The sequence below is a fragment of the Syzygium oleosum genome, unplaced genomic scaffold (assembly GCF_021117445.2).
Source record: "Syzygium oleosum isolate NSW1041296 unplaced genomic scaffold, Sole_v2.1 Sole_v2.05, whole genome shotgun sequence".
NCBI lineage: Eukaryota > Viridiplantae > Streptophyta > Magnoliopsida > Myrtales > Myrtaceae > Syzygium > Syzygium oleosum.
The window spans coordinates 4642729-4670005 of record NW_026607489.1 but is presented as its reverse complement, the minus strand read 5'-3'; the positions used below and the strand labels follow the sequence as shown (position 1 = coordinate 4670005).

The 27277-nt window shown below is 38.6% G+C and overlaps 4 protein-coding genes and 1 long non-coding RNA gene across 6 annotated transcripts; 4 read left to right on the top strand and 1 right to left on the bottom strand.

Annotated features, from left to right (window-relative positions):
• The first annotated feature begins 556 nt into the window (after positions 1-556).
• LOC115663495 (probable LRR receptor-like serine/threonine-protein kinase At3g47570) lies at positions 557-7742 on the top strand. The gene is made up of 3 exons (XM_056311232.1): positions 557-3381; positions 4213-4677; positions 7164-7742. The coding sequence occupies exons 1-2, from the start codon at positions 588-590 to the stop codon at positions 4632-4634; spliced, it is 3216 nt and encodes a 1071-aa protein (XP_056167207.1). The 5' UTR covers positions 557-587; the 3' UTR covers positions 4635-4677; positions 7164-7742.
• A 1090-nt stretch (positions 7743-8832) lies between these two features.
• LOC115663494 (protein DEEPER ROOTING 1-like) lies at positions 8833-10323 on the top strand. Its single transcript, XM_056311397.1, has 3 exons — positions 8833-8838; positions 8969-9052; positions 9452-10323. The coding sequence occupies exons 1-3, from the start codon at positions 8833-8835 to the stop codon at positions 9974-9976; spliced, it is 615 nt and encodes a 204-aa protein (XP_056167372.1). The 3' UTR covers positions 9977-10323.
• Positions 10324-15550: 5227 nt separating this feature from the next.
• LOC115663496 (probable LRR receptor-like serine/threonine-protein kinase At3g47570) lies at positions 15551-20731 on the top strand. Of its 2 annotated transcripts, none has more exons than XM_056311128.1 (3): positions 15551-15862; positions 15963-18554; positions 19438-20731. In XM_056311128.1, the coding sequence occupies exons 1-3, from the start codon at positions 15724-15726 to the stop codon at positions 19857-19859; spliced, it is 3153 nt and encodes a 1050-aa protein (XP_056167103.1). In that variant the 5' UTR covers positions 15551-15723; the 3' UTR covers positions 19860-20731. The 2 variants fall into 2 exon arrangements, with proteins under 2 accessions (XP_056167103.1, XP_056167104.1); XM_056311129.1 differs by having other exon boundaries at positions 15553-15771; positions 15882-18554.
• A 2590-nt stretch (positions 20732-23321) lies between these two features.
• Positions 23322-24618, bottom strand: LOC130138105 (uncharacterized). The gene is made up of 2 exons (XR_008816510.1): positions 23646-24618; positions 23322-23552 (listed from the first exon to the last, which is right to left on the bottom strand). It is a non-coding gene; the product is annotated as an uncharacterized LOC130138105 (long non-coding RNA).
• Positions 24619-25379: 761 nt separating this feature from the next.
• On the top strand, positions 25380-26762 carry LOC115685662 (probable LRR receptor-like serine/threonine-protein kinase At3g47570). Its single transcript, XM_056311130.1, has 2 exons — positions 25380-25758; positions 26009-26762. The coding sequence occupies exons 1-2, from the start codon at positions 25638-25640 to the stop codon at positions 26428-26430; spliced, it is 543 nt and encodes a 180-aa protein (XP_056167105.1). The 5' UTR covers positions 25380-25637; the 3' UTR covers positions 26431-26762.
• The last annotated feature ends 515 nt before the right edge of the window (positions 26763-27277 follow it).

Sequence of the window (27277 nt, the reverse complement as noted above, 5' to 3'; positions counted from 1 at the left end):
CATACTGTTGAGGGTGCTTCATATGAGCTGATTAGTCTATTACTGCATGCATTTCATAGCAAACACCCAAAAACAGAAGTGTGAATTATAAAGTATATCTCGACTCGAGCAAGAGAGGAAGATCCGAGCGTCAAGAAGAGGCCCTGCCAATTGTTGAAAAAGCAATGAAAATAAAAAGGTTCATATGTCAAAGTTTGTGGGCCATATATAAAGAATATGTAGGCAGGTGCCGTCTCCTGGTGGTTGTCTTGTCTCTGAATTTGGTGGGATGGACCTTTCATACACTCCATTTTAATACCAACGAGCCAGGGTTCTCACACATCTCCACCTTTGACACAGTGAATACTCTCAGCCCGGATCCTGTGAAACGTGTGCAATCATAATTATCGAAGTTTGTGGTACCGGTGGATCGATGGTTATGATCGATCTGATCCGTGTGGGATCCGGATTGGACCGGGTCCAAGCATGAATATGGCCCCACAATGCAGGCGTATAAAAAAATGCATCAGATTGACTCTCATGCATTTATGTCCTTTTCAGAGGCTGAGTCATTGGTAGAAGGAGGGGTTGGCCGACTTCGCTGTTCAATGATGGCTCAGGTCCAGCTTATGTACTTCGACCCTTTCTTTGTTTCTTCTTGCCTTGCTTTCATATCTACCCGCTTCCCTTGGCTTGGAGTCATGAAACTCCTAAGCATGAGTTTTGCAGAGTTTCAATCACGCCGCTTGCTTCTTGTTATTGCTCTTGCACTGTGCTTTAACCAAGTCTCCTCCACCACCAATGAAACAGACAGACTAGCGCTGCTCGCATTTAAGGCCAGCGTAATCGGAGATCCTTTCGGCGTGCTCAACTCATGGAACAACAGTATCGGATTTTGCCGGTGGTATGGCGTTACGTGCAGCTGGAGACACCAGAGGGTCACGGCCGTGGACTTGCGATCACAAGGACTTTTCGGATCAATATCACCTCATATTGGGAATCTCAGCTTCTTAAGGGAATTATGGCTCCAAAACAATAGTTTCAGTCATGAAATCCCTCAGCAAGTCAGCCAGCTACGCCGCCTTCGTGTCTTACGACTAGACAACAATTCATTGGCCGGTGAAATTCCCAAAAACATATCGGCCTGCTCTAACCTTGTTGGCCTCGTCCTTCAATACAACCAACTAAGTGGAGAAATTCCTACCGAAGTCGGTTCATTATCCAAGCTACGGTTTTTTTATTTAACTTCTAATAATCTCACTGGGATTGTGCCTTCCTCCATAGGGAACTTATCTTCACTAGAGATCCTTTATTTATCTCGGAACAACTTGGGCGGGAGCATTCTACAAGTCCTAGGCCACCTGACAAACTTTCAAATCATTGCCTTTGCAGGAAACAAATTGTCGGGTACAATTCCATCTTCTTTACTCAATCTCTCTTCGCTAGTTCAGTTTGATGCCGGAAACAACCGAATACAGGGGACTCTTCCTGTAAACATAGGCCTCAAACTCCCAAATATTGAATTTTTTAGCGTTCTCGGGAACCAACTTGAGGGGCCGATTCCTCCCTCGATATCGAATTGGACAAAGCTAGATAAGCTTCAACTTGGAGACAACAGATTTTCAGGGAAAGTGCCTTCTTTAGAAAATTCGCATAAGCTTAGTTGGCTTCAAGTCTATATTAATCAGCTTGGAAGTGGAAAACCTGAAGACTTGAGCTTCCTTTGCTCGTTAACTAACAGCACCAAATTGCTGTACGTGGGCATTCACGAGAACAAGTTTGGTGGGGTGCTACCAAAATGCATAGGTAATTTATCCACCACTCTCACAACATTTACTTTAAACGATAATCGAATATCCGGTGAGATTCCAGAAGAAATAGGGAATTTTGTCAACCTAAGATTATTCGTCATGGGGCTCAACCCGCTTTCAGGTGTTATTCCCTCAGATTTGGGGAATCTACAAAATCTAGGGATATTGCACTTAAGTTATAGCAACTTGGAGGGGACTATCCCATCTTCTTTGGGAAATCTAACCAAGTTGATTGCACTATATCTTAGTGGGAATCACTTTCATGGGCAAATTCCTTCACATCTATCAAACTGCCAGTCTCTTAATCTGCTTGACTTGTCTGACAACAATTTGAGTGGTGCCATACCCCCACAGCTTATAGGTCTCTCATCATTAGCGATTATTCTGAATTTGTCTCGTAACCATCTGACTGGGATTCTACCCACAGAAGTTGGCAACTTAAGAGCTTTGACTGCTTTGGACATCTCGGACAATTTATTGGTAGGTGAAATCCCAACTAGTTTAGGTGATTGCACTGCATTGACATCATTGAGAATGGGGGGCAACTTCTTCCAAGGGTCGATTCCTCAATCAATCAGATCGTTAGGAGGCATTGAAGAACTAGATCTTTCACATAACAATTTGTCGGGTCAAATTCCAGAATTTTTATCGGTATTTCGTTTCTTGAAACTTCTGAATTTATCATACAATAAATTTGAAGGCATGCTGCCACGTGAAGGAGTCTTTAAGAATGCCACCGGTACTTATATTGTTGGGAATAATGAGCTCTGCGGTGGATTGCCAGAATTTCACCTACCCAATTGCATCACCAAAAGATCCAATCGCAAAAAGGTCAATTTAGCGATATTTTCTGCTTCTGTTACTTTTGGAATTCTTGGAATATCTCTTATTCTTGCTTTCACGTACTATTGTTGGTCGAAGAAGAAAGTAAATGAACCAGCTTCAAGTTCAATGGATGATTTAGGTTTGAACGTAGGTTTGAACGTATCTTATGGAACACTCCTAAAAGCAACCAATGGTTTTTCTTCAACAAACTTGATCGGTGTTGGAAGCTTTGGTTCTGTTTACAAGGGGATACTTGAGGACAATGGAGCCGCTGCCGCTGTGAAGGTGCTTCATTTAGTTCGTCATGGTGCTTTGAAGAGCTTCATAGCTGAGTGTGAGGCATTAAAGAATATCAAACATCGAAATCTTTTGAAGATATTAACAGTTTGTTCAGGTAGTGATTATCAAGGAAATGATTTTAAGGCCTTAGTTTATCAATTCATGGAAAATGGAAGCCTGGAGCAATGGCTCCACCCAAAGGCAACATCATTTCATGGGAATGAGCTTATGAAAAAATTGAATTTCATTCAGAGGATAAATATTGCTATTGATGTTGCTTCCGCACTGGATTATCTTCATCACCAGTGCCACATTCCCATCATTCATTGTGATCTAAAGCCAAGTAATATCCTCTTAGATGCCGAGATGGTCGCACATGTTGGGGACTTTGGATTGGCGAAATTCCTTCTTGGATCATCCCTCGAGACTGTAGATAATCAGATGAGCTCAGTGGGTCTTAGAGGGACAATTGGTTATGCTCCACCAGGTAATCTCTCTCTCTCTCTCTCTCTCTCTCTCTCTCTCTCTCTCTCTCTCTCTCTCTCTCTCTCTCTCTCTCTCTCTCTGAAGTTTGGTAGCTAATGATAATGTTGTAAAATTAACACGAAAGCTAACTAGGATCTTTTCAAAGAATTAAACTAGAAACAATAAATGACATGAAAGATTAATGTGATTCGGTTTGAGTGTCAGTGCCTACATTCACAGAGAGAGCCAACAATAAATACTATATTATAATCCAAGAATTAGAGTTACAATCGCTCACATACTTGAGTGTTTTCCACATCTAAATTATACCCAAGCTTAAAGTATTTACAAATAAACAACTTAATTGGATGTAAAATTTGACAACATAAATCCGTCCGTGTTCGAAGCTCTTCGTACATCTGTCCAACACAACGTATGCTTCTTTTGCTTTGCGTTCGTACTTGTGCAGCTAGCTCACCGTGCGGCTCCTTCTTCGCTAAGGGAAAGAAAACCCACGCTTTCTTTTTCTTTTTATATGCGGCAAAACACTCCATTTTCTTTCCTTTTCTCATACTTCCTTGGCCTCACCCGTATCTTTTGTACGTCCAAGAAGGGAAGTCCTTCACTTTTGCAAGAGTTCATTGTCTCGGTCAAACTTTTCATATTTTTCTTTTCACGTGAATTTGTGCGTGTACTTTGAGATAAGAATTCTAATCCAAAATGGGAAATTGCACGGGAACTCAAACTCGAGGCATAATTTAATATATAACTCTTATAGTCTAATGCAGGTTACATTTTGATTTGATAATCCGTACTCCAATCTGACCTGCACTATAATCTAAATGTGTGGCAGAATATGCAATGGGATGTGAGGTTTCAAGAGAAGGCGACGTCTATAGTTATGGCATTCTCTTATTGGAGATGTTCACCGGGTTGAGTCCCACCGATGACACATTTAGAGACAATTTGACTCTTCATAGTTTTGTCGCAAAAGCTTTGCCTGAACGAGTGCTCGAAATTACGGACAACATTTTGCTTAATGAAAGAGAGAGCCAATTAGGCCCCCATAGTCCTAATGAGTGGCTTTCCGATAGCCATGGCATATTTCAAGAGAGTTTGGATATGGCGTATAATGTTGGAGTTGCTTGTTCGAACGAAGAGCCTAAAAGACGGATGAGCATAAGAGGAGTCGCAAATCAGCTGAATCAGATTAAGGAGAAACTCTTTGCATTGGGTTTATATGGACAAGATGAACTACTCACAGCTTATATTTAGCTGTTATACATTGAGAGTTGTTTACGCAAACGGAAGCAGACAGGTAAAATCTAAACATTTTTTTCTTAAGATGATAGTTGTTTACTATCCCTTCTGTATACATATTTAAATTAGCACAAAGCCTGTGGTGCACACACAGTTTTGAGCATCGTTGGTTCACTTATAACCAGTTTCGGTGCCATAGTATTTTAAGATGAATAGAAGATAAATTGCCTTGCTTTTTTTTTTTTCATATGCACGGTGCTCATCAAGACGAATTGCAGTTAATTAGCTATTGGAAATCTTATTCAAAAGGAAGCTTGGTTTCTGCAGATTGACTAGGAATGGCCCACCGTTGCTTTGTTTCGAAATTATCCAATGTCAAGAATTGATCTCTGTTCCTAAAGCTATGTTCACTCAGCTATGGGCGATATTGACGTGTAGCTTTCAGATTCAGCATTCCAGCATGGGGTAATTCAAGGATACGTATTGACGGTTGATGTGCACGGTAGGAAGTTGTGGAATAGTGTAACTTGAGTGGATTGCATTTTCCTAAGGGTGCAAGTGCAAATTAATCAGCACTGCTATTTCTGAAGTTTGCTTATGTCTACTTTAATTTTCGCATTTTGGTAAAGTTACTATATCACCTTTTTTCTATTATGGGAAAGCACCTAAGCACTTACGCATAAAACTAGTCATAGATATATCGTTATCATTTTTTTAGAAGGGGATTCGTTTAATCACATGGATAAGCAACTTTTAAAGGTATAAATCACTAGCCACCTATATGCTTAGGCCTACTTCTCTAAAAAATAGTGATTATAGCGTGGAAAAAGTTTCTAAATTTAAAGAGTTTGAAAGTACAGTTACTCTGTCCTCAAGTATGCCTTACCATGGCATTCCTGTCGCTTTTTACATGTCTTCGCCTATCTTCATTCACCTTTCGATTTTTAATACATACTCTTAGATGAATGAAGATCTTGCAAATCCTAAAATCTCTTATGGAGTTTCTAGAGGAGACTCACCCAACTGACATTTTTGAAGTGCAAGGCTAAGATTCTATTACAATCTATGCTCTGTCAGATTGCTTTCTCCCCATGAGCATGCGGACGAAATTTTGTTGATGATGCCTCAAATAGGGACACTTATTATGTTTATATTGGTCCTCTTATGCCTCTAAGCTGCACGTGAGATCGATCTAATTTAGTGAGAATATATAAATGGAGATATCAAAATGACATTCACTTTTTTAAGTTCCTCTGTTGAATTTTTAGTCGGGAACTTGCAAAGAGACAGATTGATGACCTCACAAAGACAGGCTTGGTTTTGTAAGAGTATACTTATTCGATAATTAATATTAAACCACGCATGACGGTGGTCCTACTAAAATCTCATATGGTATCGAGTAAGAGGTTCTGAGTTCAAATCTTTCCGGGCCCCATTTGCCTTCCCAATTAAATATGTCCATGCTTAGTAAGCAAAAAGATTATACTAAGCGTGCGGGGAGTGTTAGAGTAATTAAATATTAAACCACGTCTTCATCTAACGGTTTAAGCTTTTAGAACAGACATATACAGCTTGCAGAGAAGGTTCGTTTCCAACCTCATTGAACTATATAGAATATGTCATAGCATGAAACGATTCAATTTAGATGTTGTATCATTCACATCAGTTGCCTAAGGGAAGTTTGACTGCATGACACTTTGCAGGAAGGGGATATCCTTTGAAAAAACGGTGCCTTAGACAAAATTTCCTTTTCGAGCTTGGATCTTCAATGCATGAAACCATTCTAACCAGAAAATTCAATTGTCATTTATTAACATCTTGTATATCCAGAATTCTTGCACAAGACATTTTTAATTAATATCATCTGGTCATGCATAAGTTGCCCTGAAGTGGCCTCTCAATTGGTAATTCATAAGATAAGTGCATGGTATGTTGCACCGAGGTAGCAAATTTAGGTTGGCATCAGGACCATTTTCATGCTGCTGTTACTTTCAGCTTTACTTAAATTCTCATGTTCTGTCTAATGATAGGTGGCAAGAATGAGCATCCAATTACGGGTTCCATCCAAGTATACATGCTTGATCTTACTTCAAATTGTTCATGAGAAAATAACATCTGATATAATACGAGAGGTACGATAAAGCACGATGTGACCTAGTAGTTTCTACCGGTGTCCTATAGGCTTAAACCGTTCTTGCGTCTGACCAAAACAACTGTTTTTGCTATACCCGATTTAAAAATAAGTATGACTGCTGCAGAATTGCTAAGCTTTTCAATTTTTTTTCTGTAGTCTGTCTGTTAATAGCACCAGACATGTTCTAAAAGTGAGATTTAAATAGAAGAAATCAATATATATATATTTTAAATATATATGGTGAAAGTAAGAACCAAAAACTGTCTTAATCAAATGTACCTTGACATGCTCCAATCTCATCCATACACTTGTAGGTAGCAACGGTTGGAATATATTAGAAGTGATGAAGCTGATTTCAAATCTCTAATTCTCTTCATCAACGTAAGCTCATTATCTTCACATTGAAATAGGTGCCTGAAAAAGTGAATTTCAAGACGATGCTGGACTCAAAAGGGCCAGAGGGTAGTTTTGCTTGGAAGTTTGGGTAAAGGGTTCAGTAACTTGACCGTAAATGGAAACATCCACCAGTGTGCAGTCATTCTTATGCAAACTCTGCACCGGCCTCACTTGTTCCGGGTGCTTTGGTTGTTAACATCTGTGACTGTTGTTCATGTCTCTAGCAATATTGATCAGAATGTATAGAGATCTGTGTTACGTCATGTTGGTGATTGGGTTAGTTTGTTCTCTTCCTTGTGTGTATCATAGTCAACAGTGATGTATAGTTTCTCAGAGGTGGACCACACGCAGATTGCAGACATCACTTCAGACATCAGTTTTTTCCCCCCTGAATGAATGACAGGAGAAAGTCATTTTGATTGCAGGAGAAAATTATTTCATTAAAGAATAGATTGAACCTGAGATGGCTTAATGTTGGATGTGTTTACTTTGAAGTCTGATAGATTTTGATGACTAATGCAAGTAAAGGTGGAGTGAACACATAATGGAAGTGGAAATGTGACCCAGTGGTAATAAACAGAATTTCACCTCGTCCCTTACAAAATTGTCACCATTCTGTCTGTGAATCCACCTATCACACAGAAGTCAGGAGTCAATACTATGCCAGAGCCTTCCTTGTTGAGCTTTTTCTTGCCCTCTTTCTTGGCCATGGCTATGTTTCCAACCACGGTTATTCTTCTCAACTCTGAGCTTCTTAATTTGAGGTTTCACCTTGTTTCGAACCTGGTCTGTCTTAACAAAATTGGACATTCAACAAAACACAAAGGAAGGAGATATGGCCAAATAACTATTATTGAGGGACAGCCAAAATGCAGTTGCCTGGGAGTGCAAATTGTTGTATTTAATATCAACAAGTGAGCACCCACAAAAGCAAACTGGTGAGAGCAGGTGCGTGAGAAATAGCAGCTGGTCTGCATAAAGCAAGACATTCACATTCACAACTATAGCTTACTGGAGGTTACGCCAAATAGGAATCAAATTCAAGGCTTTTTACTTGATGAGGCATAATGTTCCATCGTTTTTATCATCTGAGATCTGACTAATCGCTTGCTTGGAGTTATGCAAATGCACTGGCCGCCAAAGGCATTTGCCTAATGATTTACGAAGTAATGCACGATACTGTAAACTTTGGTTTCTCTTTCGTTATCCTAAACCATGTCGCGAACGGCCAATCATTGTTCAAAGACTGTTTAAATCCCTGGAGAGACATTCCTTGGTTTCTAACGCCAGTGGTCATCCTTCCTGTGCATGTATGAGAGCTTTGACGCTCCACATCCCACGAGTAACAAACAAATAAATCTTGTTTAGCTCTATGAAGCATCCACATAATTGTGTCATCTCAAGTCATGCGCTTTTATCCGATCTATTTTCATCAGCGTCAAGTGGCAAGAGGAGGCTGTTTTCAGGTACTTGGACTCACAAAGAAAACCAGTTCAGCTGGTCCTCGAAATTCCAACAAAGAAACTTCCATCTCTGCGCAGTCTCATCCCTGGTTTCCTGAGCTCATTGTCTCCGATTTTAAACGCCTGCATCAGCCATTTGAACCACATTTCCTAATCTTATGTATAACTCAGTCACCTCAAGTGCCTCCATCCCAGAAACTCCATGATCCTCTGACCCAAGATGAAGGTAAAAACACCCGTTGCGGTGATGAATTTTTCTTCGAAATCACACTCTGTTTTCTCGCACACAATTACACCAAAAGCATTCATTGCTTATTTGACTTTTCACTTTAGCCATTGGTTTTGGTTGATTGCAGCTCTCAGCTGGATGCAGAACAAGCTCAACGTCAGACAGGAAGAGTCTACTTGTAAAGCCAATGCAATTTCAGCAACCCTTAACTGTAAGCTCTATTTTCGCATGTCTTTCTAATGGATAATTCTTAACTTATCGCGTGCATTGCAAAAGCTGAGAAAGCTAAGATGGAATCATTCTCTTCTTGGGGGAGAACCAAAGGCCTTTCATCGGTCTTTTTCTCTCCGCTGGCTCATCCGACATTAGCATGCTGCCATGTGTACCCTACACTCACTGACGTAAATGCGCTGTCAAGTGTGAACAGGGGCTTTAAAGGCCCGTGAACGTGCTTATCATTTCCTTACTTGTCTGCATGATTTTATTATAACAACAAGGCGTCTCCCGGAGCCTACAGCTTTTGTATCACTATAAAAGGTATCTACTTTTCCAATCCACATACTTCATATTTTCGAGGATTTCAAAAAAATTGTATTTATTCCACTTCTAGAGAACACGAGTTTTGTTGAGAGTATACCAAATCGATGCAGATGTTCATGAACTTCATATCGTCTCTTGCATTGGCGAATTTAATGTCTTGTTAAACCTTAATGGTTCAGATCAGGTGAAACTAGAACCACCGGACTGGCCGGATGGATTACTTGCAATTGGGACTTTCGGGAGAAGTGATTTCAGGGGTAGCAGGGAAAACCACAATCGCCAAGAGAAATCATTTTCATCCGAAGATTTGTTGGATTTTACTCCAGAGGAAGTTGGAAACCTACAGATAGAGCAAACCAAGCTTTTGTACCTTAAATCAAGCAGCGAAACAGACAAACATGTCATGGACCTCCTGCTGGATAGATTCCTCAGCTGTCCCTCGAGCTTGGAGGTGGACCTCAGAATCAGCAGTTCGCTTCACAGTGATTTAGATGACTATGATGATGAAGAGATCGATATTGAGCGGACCATCAGTGTGATACTTCGTAGATGCGAGGAAATGTGCGCAAATAGTAACAAGAAGGCAAGTGGTTAAAAGTCATCATCTTTCCTTATAAAGAAGAAATTTGTCAGCAGAAGTGGATTTATGCCAGCACCCAGTTTGAGAGGTACACTTCAAGAATCAAGGATGGAGAAGGTCTGTCCTTTAATCAATACTTAAAAGTTTCTGCATCAAAACCATGAATTGAACTTTACGGTCATTAGAAATTCATGGATTATAGATAATGTAACACTCTCTAGTCTTTGTCACAACTTCGCACGCCAGATGGTGTAGCGTTTACCTACCAAAACATAACCTCTCCTACTCAAGGTCCAATTTCATATTTGTCTAAGTTGCCATTTAAGTTGGCTTCTAGATGTGATACTTAGTAAGAGATTCTTTCAAAGCCTTGTTTTATCCCATCAGATAAGAATGAGATAACCTTCGTTTATTCTTGTACTCATTCAACTGTCATGTTTATCTTGCGCTGTTTCATTCTTGATAACTCTACTTTATATAGAGTTTAATTATTATTTTAGACTTACTATTTGCTTAGTTTTAATTGAATTTGACGTCTACTTTATTTATTTTAATTAATTTTTGTAGGTAATTGAAGTTAAAGGGAGCTTAGGATGTAATTTCCCAGCTTTCCACACATTTTGTCCTCCTAAGCCGCGTGAAAGTATCCAAAACAATCCAATTGTTCCTAAACCATGTAGAAGCTTACCAAATTGGAGATCAAAGCCATGCAAATCTGAAATCATGAAGGATCAAGCCTATTTTGGGAAGAAAATCAAAATCCAAGCTAAAAAAGGAGTTTATTATTGGGAGGAGTCCTAATTTGGAAGAACCTTTAATTGCAATCCTATTCTAGTGTGATTAAGGTTTCTTGGAAAGCAAGAGAAGGTCTATATAAAGGCCATTAAACGTGATTTCAGAAAATCAAGGGAGAGAAAAAGAAGAAGAAGAAGAAGGAGGCAACTTAAAAATCAAGCCTGAATTATTCTTGGTGAATCTGTTCTAGTTCTTCATCATGTTTAGTTTAGTTATTGTTTTTAGTTTAATGTTCATTATGTTCTAGACTACTTGTTGTTAGAGCTACGATGTAGCTTAACTATGATTGATTAATTTTCAAGACTTGTTTATGCAATTCTAGATCTCATATGTGTGAGTTATATATCATGTTCTTAATGCTTTTAAGTGCTTGATCACCACTTGAATGATTTTTGTTGCATGCTGAAATCGAAAGGAGATTCTATGCGAGTGCTTTATGATATATAGCCATGAATTTAACTTAGATGGAGATACATTAGGTTGTTTGTGTGGTTTCAGTAGTAGGTAAATCGAGGGTGATTTATTGAATCTAGGAACATTCATAGATTTTAATGCACTTAGGTCTACTTTAATTCACATGGACCAAGTGTGGGTTGCTAAATCTAAGTAGGGTTGCTATACCGGACCAATGATAGTAATTTAAATTAGGAAGTTCTATCATCACACTATGATTTCAATTTGATTGCATGACGAGCTTGGTTAATTAATCTTGATTGGTTAAGTGAAATCTGATGCTCTAACGTTTTTAATTCTTGATCAAAGTCCATTGCTCCTTGTTTCTTTATGTTCGAAATTTCTAGGTTTAGTTTGTGAATTTTTATTTTCAGTTTTGGTTTGCTGCCTTGGTTAATTTAGCCTTCAGAAATTTCAATCTTAATAGGTTAATTTAGTTTTCTTTAGAATTTCGATTGCTTTATTAAATCTTTAATTGGTTAGATAAAGTTAAGAATTGTTCACCTTTAGTAAGTAATTTGATTAATTTGTCTACAATCTTTGTGGGAATACTACTTTAATTCATCACTTTTTTACTTGTTCGATATGTACACTTGCGTTGCCAATTTAGAGAACAATTCTCAGCACAAAGTTTTAATTTAAAAGAAGTCAAATTAATTAGCTAACCCTTCCTTCTCATGTTACAGCTTTAAGGACAAAATGCATCTCGAGCTTCATTGGTCAAGAAATACATGGAGGATAAACCAATGCCAAAATCAGTAGAGGAAGAAAACAACAGGGAAGAAATTAGCGATGGAAGCAAATGGGTCAAGACAGATTCGACTGTAAGTAGTTGCATTATAAGGAGTAAATTGACAAACTTCGTAATCTTAGTTGTACAGCCACTCTTAGATTACTTGTTCATGGGTCGTGCTGCGCTTCCAATACTGCATGGATGCTTTAATTAAATGAAGCATCTTGATCGGCAGCCACCTTCCCAGACAAAAACGGAAGTTCAAATTATGTTACTTTCAGGATCACTTGGGTCAAATACTAACACTGAAAAACGAAAGGCCATGTCCATGTTTCTGAGTCGCCTCAAAAAGTTACTGACCGACTTACCTTTCAATCCAAGGTTTCAGATTTTGTTTTGGAGATGTAGAATCTGCCTTCATCTGCTGCAACGTCAAAGTCACAAGGTGAGAGGACCCTCAAAGTTCCTTTTAAAAAATGAAATGCAAACTCGTTTCTGTGACCATTTTCTACACATTTTTACCTATGCAGATAAACTCTATTATGTATGTTTATTTCAGTTCATTGGAGATGAGTGTATATCGTCCTGCAATGGTATGAAGTTTCAGAGGTTTGTCGGAGGACCAAGTATAGCCAGGAGCATCCAGAAGGAACGATATGCTCCAGCAATCGAAAGCATCAACAATTTTATTAGCTATACCATTGCAATTGGAAGAGCTTCCACGCATTGTTCAGGGTTCTTCCATGTTACTCATTATCTCATGCATCGATGGGCTAGTGGTGGTTCTCTTTACTGTATGCCAGCGAAGCTAGATGAACCTTCATTATCACCTAATTTTCCACACTTCTTGCAAATTTTTGGTTTATGCGGGGCACTTCGGGTCGGTAGTGGAGATTATAGCATAAGTTGATCACAAGGAGCAACTTTTCAAGGCAAGGATGTCCTCCCCGCAACAAAAACGAATACACCCAGATGTATATAAATTTACATCAGCGACGGCTACCGCAGCATATATTGCCCGACAAAAAAGTTCGCCCATGAAAAAAGATCGGTGAGATCAGCTTCGCCGGTGTCGAATGATTACTTTAACTGTCATTTATCGGTGGTTGTTCGTGCGGTTGCGTCATGTCGCCGACACGTGTTTATGTCTATGTTCGTGATGTGGTGCCGCATGTCATATTATCATTGGTGAAAACTCTATTTGGCTCGTTAAACATAACATAACCTAATACGATTATAGATATAAGTAAGTATTTTGCATTAATTGTGTCAAATAATTATTACTCGTTATTATACGATAAAAATAGTCAATTGCATAATACGAGCATAAATAGAGTTATGTCGACAAATATGATTATTAAATCCCCTTTAGTGAATATTAGAGGGAAAATGCTAGCTAGGTTTTAATGTTTCCGGTATGTCTGTGGCTAAGAATGTAAATGCTTAACACTAATCTTAACGCCAGGAGAATTCTACACCACCCATTAGAAATTGTTCAGAGTAGAAGTTAAAATTACAAACCCATTAATTTCTCTGTTCATTTTCTGTGGAAGGAGGGAAACGATTTTGGCATTTGATTTTGTTTTTGTTCCTTCTATAATAGAGAGGTATATATATAACACCGCTTTGATCAAAACCGACATTATGAACACCGACAAAAAAAATTGACCTTAATCAAAATAATTTTTTTTAGTGAGTGCCTCGAGATACTTATATTGAGAATGGCAAGTTTTTCTTAATTGGATATTTTAAAAACGCGTCCTGTTAACAAAACCCTTATCGGAATAAGCAGCCGATGTGCTCAGCTCCTGATTTTCAAGCTTTGGAGATCCCCACTGCTTCTTCCTCATAATGTTGGGACAGACCTTTGTGATCAATTTTATCTATTGCAGTGGTTGTACGTCTCTCTCTCTCTCTCTTATTCATTGCGGTGGTTGTACGTCTCTCTCTCTCGCTTTCTTATTGCAATCACCCGTGCAGATTATCCAACCTAACATTTACATATAGGAAAGTCATGGAACAATTTGGGAAAAAACCATGGTAATCTTTACTCTGCACCTTTGACGATTCCTTTTATTAAATAGGGATAAGTGCATTCAAAGTCCTAAAACTTGTCACGAAAGTGCAATTGAGTCCTAAAACTTTCAAAAAGTGCAAACAAGTCCTAAAACTTGTCACGAAAGTGCACTTGAGTCCTAAAACTTTCAAAAAGTGCAAACAAGTCCTAAAACTTGTCACGAAAGTGCAAACAAGTCCTAAAACTTGTCAAATTGGTTCAATCAAGTCCTTTCATTGATTGTACATTTTGAAAGTTTTAGAACTTGTTTGCACTTTCGTGACAAGTTTTAGGACTTGTTTGCACTTTTTGAAAGTTTTAGGACTCAAGTGCACTTTCGTGACAAGTTTTAGGACTTGTTTGCACTTTTTGAAAGTTTTAGGACTCAATTGCACTTTCGTGATAAGTTTTAGGACTTCTAGTGTACTTATCCCTATTAAATAAGTCAAAGGGTAGTTTGTCCATTTATGTATTGACATCGTGACAATGTCTTGCCTTTTGCTATATAAAATGCTGGAAAGAGACTTACAATGACAACTTTAAGGTTTCATTTGCGATGAAATTTCATAAATTGATTTCTTGATATTCATTCTCGAAGGAGTACCATGGTTCTGGAAATTCTATTTGACAGTATTCAACCACTGATAATGAAGGTTATTATAAAGTTCGATCTTCTTTTTAAGAAATGATATTTTGTAAATAAATTCCTCTGCAACATCCCATAGGTAGAATAGTGAATAGCACATTTTTTCTTATATATTTTCTTTATTATTTTTATTTTTTAAATAACCGAGTTTTTTGCTGCTTTTTCCATGGATCATGATGAAAGTGAAGATTATAATTAAAGAATCTTATCTTCTGTTTTGAAGTTTTGTTTTTCTTGCAAATGTAATGGAGATGTACTCATTTCAACAAGTGGAAGACGAAAATGAGAAGTAAGGATTACCCGTTTTTACAATGCCATAATTCTGTGGCTTTCTATCGACTCATATTGACTTTTCCATGCTACCTATCTCGACCAAATTGATGGTTAGATAGGTGACGTCCAATAAAGAACAATGTGGAAAGAACAAGTTGATGATGATCTTAGTGAAGATTCTGGAGGCGAATAGAATTGCCTGTGTAGGCGAGGCATCCAATTGGGTTTTAATTTTTACATTTGGATCTAACGTAGTTTGATGCTATGGAGCAGTGCCTTTTGCCCTGTAATTTACAATCAAGCAGAGAAAGATCCGAGAGTCAAGAAGAGGCCGCACCAGTTGTTGAAAAAGCAATGGAAAGAAGCTTCATATGTCACATTTAGCCCCAACCACTCGGAGGAGAAAAATGTGCCAGGCATAGACATGTATTCTTTAATAGAGTTAAATTCTATTAGGGACCATATCCATAATTGGAGGTTGGCCACAAGAGTGTATATGGTGGTTGTCTCTGAATTTGGTGCGATGGAGCTTTCATGCAGAGCAGTAATAAATTACTTTATTAATGCCCCTACTGTAGTTTCAAATAATTCATGAAGATATTAGTGTGGCAGACGGTGCGCAATCATAAGCATCGAAATTTGTGGCATCTGCGGATCGATGGTTGTGATTGATCTGATCCGCGTGGGATCCCGGGCGGACTGGGTCCAAGCAAGAGTACGGCCCCACGACACTGGCAGATGGGTATGCATCAGATTTACTCTCTTGCATATATGGCCAGACGATATCCTTTTAAGAGGCTGAGCAAATGGTGGACGAAGGGGTTGGCCGGCTTCGCAGTTCCATGATTACTGAGGTCCACATTATCTACTTCAACGATCTCTTTGTTTCTTCTTGCCTTGCTTTCATATGCACCCGCTTCCTTGGGCTTTGGAGTCATGAAACTCGTAAGCATGAGTTTTGCAGAGTTTCAATCGTGCCGCTTGCTTCTTGGTATTGCTCTTGCAATGTACTTTAACCAAGTTTCCTCCACCACCAACGAAACAGACCGACTAGCGCTGCTCGCATTTAAGGCCGGCATAGCTGGAGATCCTTTGGGCGTGCTCAACTCATGGAACAACAGCATTGGGTTTTGCCGGTGGTATGGCGTTACGTGCAGCTGGAGACACCAGAGGGTCACGGCCGTGGACTTGCGATCACAAGGACTTTTCGGATCAATATCACCTCATATTGGGAATCTCAGCTTCTTAAGGGAATTATGGCTCCAAAACAACAGTTTCGGTCATGAAATCCCTCAGCAAGTCAGCCAGCTACGCCGCCTTCGTGTCTTACGACTAGACAACAATTCATTGGCCGGTGAAATTCCCAAAAACATATCGGCCTGCTCTAACCTTGTTGGCCTCGTCCTTCAATACAACCAACTAAGTGGAGAAATTCCTACTGAAGTCGGTTCATTATCCAAGCTACGGTTTTTTTATTTAACTTCTAATAATCTCACTGGGATTGTGCCTTCCTCCATAGGGAACTTATCTTCACTAGAGATCCTTTATTTATCTCGGAACAACTTGGGCGGGAGCATTCTACAAGTCCTAGGCCACCTGACAAACTTTCAAATCATTGCCTTTGCAGGAAACAAATTGTCGGGTACAATTCCATCTTCTTTACTCAATCTCTCTTCGCTAGTTCAGTTTGATGCCGGAAACAACCGAATACAGGGGACTCTTCCTGTAAACATAGGCCTCAAACTCCCAAATATTGAATTTTTTAGCGTTCTCGGGAACCAACTTGAGGGGCCGATTCCTCCCTCGATATCGAATTGGACAAAGCTAGATAAGCTTCAGCTTGGAGACAACAGATTTTCAGGGAAAGTGCCTTCTTTAGAAAATTCGCATAAGCTTAGTTGGCTTCAAGTCTATATTAATCAGCTTGGAAGTGGAAAACCTGAAGACTTGAGCTTCCTTTGCTCGTTAACTAACAGCACCAAATTGCTGTACGTGGGCATTCACGAGAACAAGTTTGGTGGGGTGCTACCAAAATGCATAGGTAATTTATCCACCACTCTCACAACATTTACTTTAAGCGATAATCGAATATCCGGTGAGATTCCAGAAGAAATAGGGAATTTTGTCAACCTAAGATTATTCGTCATGGGGCTCAACCCGCTTTCAGGTGTTATTCCCTCAAATTTGGGGAATCTACAAAATCTAGGGATATTGCACTTAAGTTATAGCAACTTGGAGGGGACTATCCCATCTTCTTTGGGAAATCTAACCAAGTTGATTGCACTATATCTTAGTGGGAATCACTTTCATGGGCAAATTCCTTCACATCTATCAAACTGCCAGTCTCTTAATCTGCTTGACCTGTCTGACAACAATTTGAGTGGTGCCATACCCCCACAGCTTATAGGTCTCTCATCATTAGCGATTATTCTGAATTTGTCTCGTAACCATCTGACTGGGATTCTACCCACAGAAGTTGGCAACTTAAGAGCTTTGACTGCTTTGGACATCTCGGACAATTTATTGGTAGGTGAAATCCCAACTAGTTTAGGTGATTGCACTGCATTGACATCATTGAGAATGGGGGGCAACTTCTTCCAAGGGTCGATTCCTCAATCAATCAGATCGTTAGGAGGCATTGAAGAACTAGATCTTTCACACAACAATTTGTCGGGTCAAATTCCAGAATTTTTATCGGTATTTCGTTTCTTGAAACTTCTGAATTTATCATACAATAAATTTGAAGGCATGCTGCCACGTGAAGGAGTCTTTAAGAATGCCACCGGTACTTATATTGTTGGGAATAATGAGCTCTGCGGTGGATTGCCAAAATTTCACCTACCCAATTGCATCACCAAAAGATCCAATCGCAAAAAGGTCAATTTAGCGATATTTTCTGCTTCTGTTACTTTTGGAATTCTTGGAATATCTCTTATTCTTGCTTTCACCTACTATTGTTGGTCGAAGAAGAAAGTAAATGAACCAGCTTCAAGTTCAATGGATGATTTAGGTTTGAACGTAGGTTTGAACGTATCTTATGGAACACTCCTAAAAGCAACCAATGGTTTTTCTTCAACAAACTTGATCGGTGTTGGAAGCTTTGGTTCTGTTTACAAGGGGATACTTGAGGACAATGGAGCCGTTGCCGCTGTGAAGGTGCTTCATTTAGTTCGTCATGGTGCTTTGAAGAGCTTCATAGCTGAGTGTGAGGCATTAAAGAATATCAAACATCGAAATCTTTTGAAGATATTAACAGTTTGTTCAGGTAGTGATTATCAAGGAAATGATTTTAAGGCCTTAGTTTATCAATTCATGGAAAATGGAAGCCTGGAGCAATGGCTCCACCCAAAGGCAACATCATTTCATGGGAATGAGCTTATGAAAAAGTTGAATTTCATTCAGAGGATAAATATTGCTATTGATGTTGCTTCCGCACTGGATTATCTTCATCACCAGTGCCACATCCCCATCATTCATTGTGATCTAAAGCCAAGTAATATCCTCTTAGATGCCGAGATGGTCGCACATGTTGGGGACTTTGGATTGGCGAAATTCCTTCTTGGATCATCCCTCGAGACTGTAGATAATCAGATGAGCTCAGTGGGTCTTAGAGGGACAATTGGTTATGCTCCACCAGGTAATCTCTCTCTCTCTCTCTCTCTCTCTCTCTCTCTCTCTCTCTCTCTCTCTCTCTCTCTCTCTCTCTCTCTCTCTCTCTCTCTCTCTCTCTCTCTCTCTCTCTCTCTCTCTCTCTCTCTCTCTCTCAGCGAAGTTTGGTAGCTAATGATAACGTTGTAAAATTAACACGGAAGCTAACTAGGATCTTTTCAAAGAATTAAACTAGAAACAATAAATGACATGAAAAATTAATGTGATTCGGTTTGAGTGTCAGTGCCTACGTTCACAGAGAGAGCTAACAATAAATAATATATTATAATCCAAGAATTAGAGTTACAATCGCTCACATATTCGAGTGTTTTCCACATCTAAATTATACCCAAGCTTAAAGTATTTACAAATAAACAACTTAATTGGATGTAAAATTTGACAACATAAATCCGTCCGTGTTCGAAGCTCTTCGTACATCTGTCCAACACAACGTATGCTTCTTTTGCTTTGCGTTCGTACTTGCGCAGCTAGCTCACCGTGCGGCTCCTTCTTCGCTAAGGGAAAGAAAACCCACGCTTTCTTTTTCTTTTTATATGCGGCAAAACACTACATTTTCTTTCGTTTTCTCATACTTCCTTGGCCTCACCCGTATCTTTTGTACGTCCAAGAAGGGAAGTCCTTCACTTTTGCAAGAGTTCATTGTCTCGGTCAAACTTTTCATATTTTTCTTTTCACGTGAATTTGTGCGTGTACTTTGAGATAAGAATTCTAATCCAAAATGGGAAATTGCACGGGAACTCAAACTCGAGACATAATTTAATATATAACTCTTATAGTCTAATGCAGGTTACATTTTGATTTGATGATCCGTACTCCAATCTGACCTGCACTATAATCTAAATGTGTGGCAGAATATGCAATGGGATGTGAGGTTTCAAGAGAAGGCGACGTCTATAGTTATGGCATTCTCTTATTGGAGATGTTCACTGGGTTGAGTCCCACTGATGATTCATTTAGAGACAATTTGACTCTTCATAGTTTTGTCGCAAAAGCTTTGCCTGAACGAGTGCTCGAAATTACGGACAACATTTTGCTTAATGAAAGAGAGAGCCAATTAGGCCCCCATAGTCCTAATGAGTGGCTTTCCGATAGCCATGGCATATTTCAAGAGAGTTTGGTTATGGTGTATAATGTTGGAGTTGCCTGTTCGAACGAAGAGCCTAAAAGACGGATGAGCATAAGAGGAGTCGCAAATCAGCTGAATCAGATTAAGGAGAAACTCTTTGCATTGGGTTTATATGGACAAGATGAACTACTCACAGCTTATATTTAGCTGTTATACATTGAGAGTTGTTTACGCAAACGGAAGCAGACAGGTAAAATCTAAACATTTTTTTCTTAAGATGATAGTTGTTTACTATCCCTTCTGTATACATATTTAAATTAGCACAAAGCCTGTGGTGCACACAGAGTTTTGAGCATCGTTGGTTCACTTCTAGCCAGTTTCGGTGCCATAGTATTTTAAGATGAATAGAAGATAAATTGCCTTGCTTTTTTTTTTTTTTCATATGCACGATGCTCATCAAGACGAATTGCAGTTAATTAGCTATTGGAAATCTTATTCAAAAGGAAGCTTGGTTTCTGCAGATTGACTAGGAATGGCCCACCGTTGCTTTGTTTCGAAATTATCCAATGTGAAATTATCCAATGTCAAGAACTGATCTCTGTTCCTAAAGCTATGTTCAGTCAGCTATGGGCGATATTGACGTGTAGCTTTTAGATTCAGCATTCCAGCATGGGGTAATTCAAGGATACGTATTGACGGTTGATGTGCACGGTAGGAAGTTGGGGAATTGTGTAACTTGAGTGGATTGCATTTTCCTAAGGGTGCAAGTGCAAATTAATCAGCACTGCTATTTCTGAAGTTTGCTTATGTCTACTTTAATTTTCGCATTTTGGTAAAGTTACTATATCACCTTTTTTTCTATTATGGGAAAGCACCTAAGCACTTACTCATAAAACTAGTCATAGATATATCGTTATCATTTTTTTAGAAGGGGATTCGTTTAATCACATGGATAAGCAACTTTTAAAGGTATAAATCACTAGCCACCTATATGCTTAGGCCTACTTCTCTAAAAAATAGTGATTATAGCGTGGAAAAAGTTTCTAAATTTAAAGAGTTTGAAAGTACAGTTACTCTGTCGTCAAGTATGCCTTACCATGGCATTCCTGTCGCTTTTTACATGTCTTCCCCTATCTTCATTCACCTTTCGATTTTTAATACATACTCTTAGACGAATGAAGATCTTGCAAATCCTAAAATCTCTTATGGAGTTTCTAGAGGAGACTCACCCAACTGACATTTTTGAAGTGAAAGGCTAAGATTCTATTACAATCTATGCTCTGTCAGATTGCTTTCTCCCCATGAGCATGCGGACGAAATTTTGTTGATGATGCCTCAAATAGGGACACTTATTATGTTTATATTGGTCCTCTTATGCCTCTAAGCTGCACGTGAGATCGATCTAATTTAGTGAGAATATATAAATGGAGATATCAAAATGACATTCACTTTTTTAAGTTCCTCTGTTGAATTTTTAGTCGGGAACTTGCAAAGAGACAGATTGATGACCTCACAGCACAGGCTTGGTTTTGTAAGAGTATACTGTTACAGTAATTAATATTAAACCACGCATGACAGTGGTCCTACTAAAATCTCATATGGTATCAGAGTAAGAGGTTCTGAGTTCAAATCTTTCCGGGCCCCATTTGCCTTCCCAATTAAATATGTCCATGCTTAGTAAGCAAAAAGATTATACTAAGCGTGCGGGGAGTGTTAGAGTAATTAAATATTAAACCACGCCTTCATCTAACAGTTTAAGCTTTTAGAACAGACATATACAGCTTGCAGAGAAGGTTCGTTTCCAACCTCATTGAACTATATAGAATATGTCATAGCATGAAACGATTCAATTTAGATGTTGTATCATTCACATCAGTTGCCTAAGGGAAGTTCGACTGCATGACACTTTGCAGGAAGGGGATATCCTTTGAAAAAACGGTACCTTAGACAAAATTTCCTTTTCGAGCTTGGATCTTCAATGCATGAAACCATTCTAACCAGAAAATTCAATTGTCATTTATTAACATCTGTTATATCCAGAATTCTTGCACAAGACATTTTTAATTAATATCATCTGGTCATGCATAAGTTGCCCTGAAGTGGCCTCTCAATTGGTAATTCATAAGATAAGTGCATGGTATGTTGCAGCGAGGTAGCAAATTTAGGTTGGCACCAGGACCATTTTCATGCTGCTGTTACTTTCAGCTTTACTTAAATTCTCATGTTCTGTCTAATGATAGGTGGCAAGAATGAGCATCCAATTACGGGTTCCATCCAAGTATACATGCTTGATCTTACTTCAAATTGTTCATGAGAAAATAACATCTGATATAATACGAGAGGTACGATAAAGCACGATGTGACCTAGTAGTTTCTACCGGTGTCCTATAGGCTTAAACCGTTCTTGCGTCTGACCAAAACAACTGTTTTTGCTATACCCGATTTAAAAATAAGTATGACTGCTGCAGAATTGCTAAGCTTTTCAATTTTTTTTTTCTGTAGTCTGTCTGTTAATACACTACAAAAAAACATGTTTTTTGCGACGAAAAAATCGCAAAAATCCATCGCAAATCATTTTTGCGACGAATTTAGCGACGGAAAAAATTCCGTCGCTACTAGGTCGTCGCAAATTTTTGCGACGGAAAATATTAATTTTCGTCGTAAATTTCCGACGGAAAAAAAATTCGTCGCAAATTAGCCACGAACACTATCCGTCGCAAAGTTCGTCGCAAAATTCGTCACAAATAATTCGTAGCAAAATTCGTTGCAAATTTTGTCGAAAAATTCGTCGCAAAATCCGTCGCAAAATTTGTTGCAAACAATTCGTCACAAAATTCGTCGCAAATTCCGTTGCAAATGTAGTCGCAAAATTCGTCGCAAATATCGACACAAATTTCGTCACAAATTTAGTCGCAAATTTTGTCGCTAATTATTCGTCGCAAATTTGCTGCGAACTATATTCGTCGCAAAATTCGTCGCTAATTTGCCAAAAAAAAAATTTTGGTCAGTAATTTGCAGCGAACTTATTCATGGCAAAATTCGTCGCTAATTTGCCACCAAATTTTTTACATTTGCCATCAACATTATTTATGATCGAATTTAGCGACGATTTTTTATTAATTCTTTAGCGGCGAACTCTGCGACGATTATCGTTTAGGGACAAAATTAGCGACGAAATTTTATTTTTGCAATGAACTTTTGTAATTTGTGATCGTACGATAAAATAATTTATTTTATTTTTTGATTTTAAACCTAATTAAAAGCAAAATTAATTTTTGGAATTTATATTTAACATTGATTAAGCAATTAATAACATCAAAATATTATAATAATATGAAAATGAAATACATTCATCTACATTTTCTACAAGAATTGACATAAATATTTTTTTTATAGTACACATAATGAGAGAATAAATAATCTTGCACAATAATCTTTCACAATAAATAATGACGACAGATTTGAATCAAAAAAGAATATCCTGCTTTTAACGACAATCCCCATCATATAAAATACTAAACAAAACTAAAGACACGGTCCATGTGAGATGCTCACTTCCTGCTCTAGTTTTAACAAATGCCGGTTGAAATGTTGTTGCAACCTCTCATTTGCATAACTTATGCAGAATTGCTCAAAGCTATTCTTCTACAAAACACAAATTGTCTGGAATTAGACACAAAATTAGTGACATTGTGTCCACATTAAATGTTAATATATTCAGCTTCTAAAGGATACATAATGACTGTGAAGCAAGCAATCTTAATTAAGTAAAGCAACGAAGGTAAATGAAATATAGAGGAAAAATGTTGAAGTTCACTTTCAGTGATAAATCTAATAGAAGTAAAGAAACAAAGGTGCAACGTAGGTGTTCCAAATTGGTTCACTGTCCACAACTGCACACTTCCACCACAAAAAAAAACATTTATGTAAGTGACATGAGCAAAATAAAGAATGATATTGGATGCTATTTATCTTTTAGCTACCACAAAATACCTGACAACACTGCACACTTCCACCACAAGCAGCATAATGAAGTGGAGTGCTTCCAGCACCCGCAACGTGCAAAGAACAATACACATGACTTTCCACAAATGCATGATTCTAAGCAGGTATCACTGCATTCAAATAATCAATCATTTTGAATGAAGCCATAATTCTCCCACAGGGTATTTTCTAAAAAAGCAAATAACACCTGGTGCAACTCCCAAGACCAGAAGACAAAAGAGGGGTTTTGGACTCTTGATTGCCCCATTCATTCCCATCCTCAAAAACCCAAGCCCCACGACTAAAAGCAAGGAGAGGAAAAAGATGGAACCAATCACATCAGCTTTGACCCAGCTAAGCTATGTAGCCCAATACAATATGCCAATATAGGTTAACATACCAAATCACATTTGCTTCTTAGAATCTATTGCCTCTTTTCCTTTGCATTGCAAGAATACGAGTAAAATATATTCAGATGCTATGAGCTATAGTAGAGCCGATAGGAGAACAGTCAAAAGAGAGAAAAAACAGAGACAACAAAACCAAACCAGCTTAAAGCAAACATGAGAAAACCAGGAGTAGCAATATTATCGAAGACTCCGACGGAGACAATGCAATGGGCTCAAACAAAGCCACGAGATCCTCCATTTTCGCGAATATCAAAACAACCAACAAAATCAGCCCTGAATCAGATCAAACAACAAAATCAAGCTAAAGCAACAAAAGCCAAGAACAAATCAGCCCCCAATGTACACGTGCACGGCATATAGTTGTAAATATCACTTTCTTGCGGTTCCTCTTCCAACAGAACAAATCATCAGGTAAGAGGAGTGCTACCACAAACAATCAGTTTCATTTAAAAGCAACAAACAAAAAATCAGCAAGAGAACTCATTGTCCTACTTTTACAGCCATGATATAGAAGTGCCAATGAACCGATATGTTGCTACTCTATTTGTTCCCTTTTTTTTTATGGGCAGCTATTTAGCTATTTGTCTCGTAACCATTTGACGGGGGTTCTACCCACAGAAGTTGGCAAATTGAGAGCTTTGACTGCTTTGGACATCTCGGACAATTTGTTGGTAGGTGAAATCCCAATTGATTTAGGTGATTGCACTGCATTGACATCACTGAGGTTGAGGCGCAACTTCTTCCACGGGTTGATTCCTCGATCAATCAGATTGTTAGGAGGCATTGAAGAACTAGATCTTTCACGCAATAATTTATCGGGTCAGATTCCAGAATTCTTAGCGCTATTTCGTTTCCTGAAACTTTTGAATTTGTCGTACAATAATTTTCAAGGTATGCTGCCACATGAAGGAGTCTTTAAGAATACTACCGGTACTTTTATTATTGGGAACAATGAGCTCTGCGGTGGACTGCCAGAATTTCACCTCCCTAACTGCTTCTCCAAAAGCTCCAATCGCAAAAGGATCAATATGGTGATATTGTCCGCTTCTGCTATCTTTGGAGTTCTTGGAATAGCTCTTATTTTGGCTTTTATATATCTTTGTTGGTTGAAAAAGCAAGTAAATGAACCAGTTTCAAGTTCCATGGATGATTCACATCCAAACATATCTTATGAAACACTCCTAAAAGCAACCAACGGTTTTTCTTCAACGAATTTAATCGGTGTTGGAAGCTTTGGTTCTGTTTACAAGGGTATACTCGAGGACAATGGAATCACTACTGCTATGAAGGTGCTTCATTTAGTCCGTCATTAGTGCGAGGCACTAATGCAGTTTGCTCGAGTAGTGATTATCAAGGAAATGATTTTAAAGCCTTATTGTATCAATTCATGGACAATGGAAGTCTGGAACGGTGGCTCCACCCAAATGCAACATCATCTCAGGGGAATGAACATCCAAAAAAATTGAACTTCATTCAGAGGATAAATATCGTTATTGATGTTGCTTCTGCATTAGATTAACTTCATCACCAGTGCCACATCCCTATTGTTCATTGTGATCTAAAACCAAGCAATATCCTCTTAGATGCTAAGATGGTAGCACATGTTGGCGACTTCGGATTGGCAAAATTCCTTCCTGGATCATCCCTCGAAACTGTGGGTAATCAGATGAGCTCAGTGGGACTTAGAGGGACAATTGGTTATGCTCCACCAGGTAATCTCTCTCTCTCTCTCTCTCTCTCTCTCTCTCTCTCTCTCTCTCTCTCTCTCTCTCTCTCTCTCTCTCTCTCTCTCTCTCTCTCTCTCTCTCTCTCTCTCTCTCTCTCTCTCTCTCTCTCTCTCTCTCTCTCTCTCCTGTGTGAAGTTGGGTACCTAATAGTAGCTCTTATAGTCTTATGCACGTTACATTCTGATTATGCTTCGTACTCTAATTTTACCTTCACTATGATCTAAATGTGTGGCAGAATATGCAATGGGATGCGAGGTTTCAAGAGAAGGCGACGTCTATAGTTACGGCATTCTCTTACTGGAGATGCTCATTGGGTTGAGGCCCATCAATGACAAATTCATAGACAATTTGACTCTTCATAGTTTTGTCGCGGAAGGTTTGCCTGAACGAGTACTCGAAATTACGGACAACGTTTTGCTTCGAGAAAGAGAGAGCCATTTAGGTCCCGATAGTCCCCAGCAATCGCTTTTCGAAAGTGATGCCATATTTCAAGAGTGTTTGGTTATGGTGTACAATATTGGAATTGCTTGTTCATATAGTATGCCTAGAAGACGGACGAGCATCAGCGGAATTGCAAATCAGCTGCAACAGATTAGGGACAAACTCTTTGAATTGGGTTTACATGGAGAAGATGAACCACTAACGGCTTATGTTTAGTTGTTATACCTTTAAGGTTGTTTACGCAAACGGAAAACAGGTAAATCTATAATTGAAAGGGATCGATCATTTTTTTTTTCTACAAGATGATAGTTAATAATTATCCCCCATCTATATATGTACAGAATTAAACTAGCGCAAGGCCTGTGGTGCATACACATTCTTGATTATTGTTGGTTTACTAAGAATTCTATTTTGGTGCCATAGTATTTTAAATTGGATCCAACATAAGTTGCCTTGCTTCTTTTTTTCTTCTTCTTTTCATTAGTATGATGCTCATTAAGACGAACTGCTACTGATTAGCTATTGGAAATCTTATTCAAAGGAAAGCTTGGTTTCTGCAGATTGACTGAGAGTGGCTCGTCGTAGCTTCGTTTCGAAATAATCCAATGGCAAGAATTGATATCTGTTCCTAAAGCCACGTTCAGTCAGCTTCATTGTTTCTTTGGCGGGCGAATAAGATGCGTAGCTTTCGGATTCAGCATTGCAGCATGCAGTAATTCTGAGTATAAGCATCGACGCTTCAACTGCATAGCAGGAAGTATCCGAGAATGCTTTAGTAGAATAATGTGACATGTGTGTATTGGATTTTTCTACAGGTGCAAGTGGAAATTCTTTTTTTTTTGGTAAAGATGCAAGTGGAAATTCTTAAGCACTGCTATTTCTAAAGTTTACTATTGTCATGCATTTTTATAAAGTAACTAAAGTACCTTTATTTGGGAAGCACCTAATCACGTATGTATAGTACTCATTATAGATATATCGATGGTCGCTTCTTTTATTGGAGATTCCTTAATCACATAAATAAGCAAAGTATATTCATTAATCACTTCTTTGTTGATATGGA

What these genes read in the sequence shown, in the direction of transcription:
- LOC115663495 (XM_056311232.1), top strand. Translation starts at nt 588, where the DNA reads ATGATGGCTCAGGTCCAGCTTATGTACTTCGACCCTTTCTTTGTTTCT. An exon ending in AATTGGTTATGCTCCACCAG is followed by an intron (nt 3,382 to 4,212) that starts GTAATCTCTCTC and finishes AATGTGTGGCAG; the next exon opens with AATATGCAATGGGATGTGAG.
- LOC115663496 (XM_056311128.1), top strand. Translation starts at nt 15,724, where the DNA reads ATGGTGGACGAAGGGGTTGGCCGGCTTCGCAGTTCCATGATTACTGAG. An exon ending in GCTTTGGAGTCATGAAACTC is followed by an intron (nt 15,863 to 15,962) that starts GTAAGCATGAGT and finishes CCAACGAAACAG; the next exon opens with ACCGACTAGCGCTGCTCGCA. An exon ending in AATTGGTTATGCTCCACCAG is followed by an intron (nt 18,555 to 19,437) that starts GTAATCTCTCTC and finishes AATGTGTGGCAG; the next exon opens with AATATGCAATGGGATGTGAG.
- LOC115685662 (XM_056311130.1), top strand. Translation starts at nt 25,638, where the DNA reads ATGGTAGCACATGTTGGCGACTTCGGATTGGCAAAATTCCTTCCTGGA. An exon ending in AATTGGTTATGCTCCACCAG is followed by an intron (nt 25,759 to 26,008) that starts GTAATCTCTCTC and finishes AATGTGTGGCAG; the next exon opens with AATATGCAATGGGATGCGAG.
- LOC115663494 (XM_056311397.1), top strand. An exon ending in AATTTCAGCAACCCTTAACT is followed by an intron (nt 9,053 to 9,451) that starts GTAAGCTCTATT and finishes TTCCACTTCTAG; the next exon opens with AGAACACGAGTTTTGTTGAG.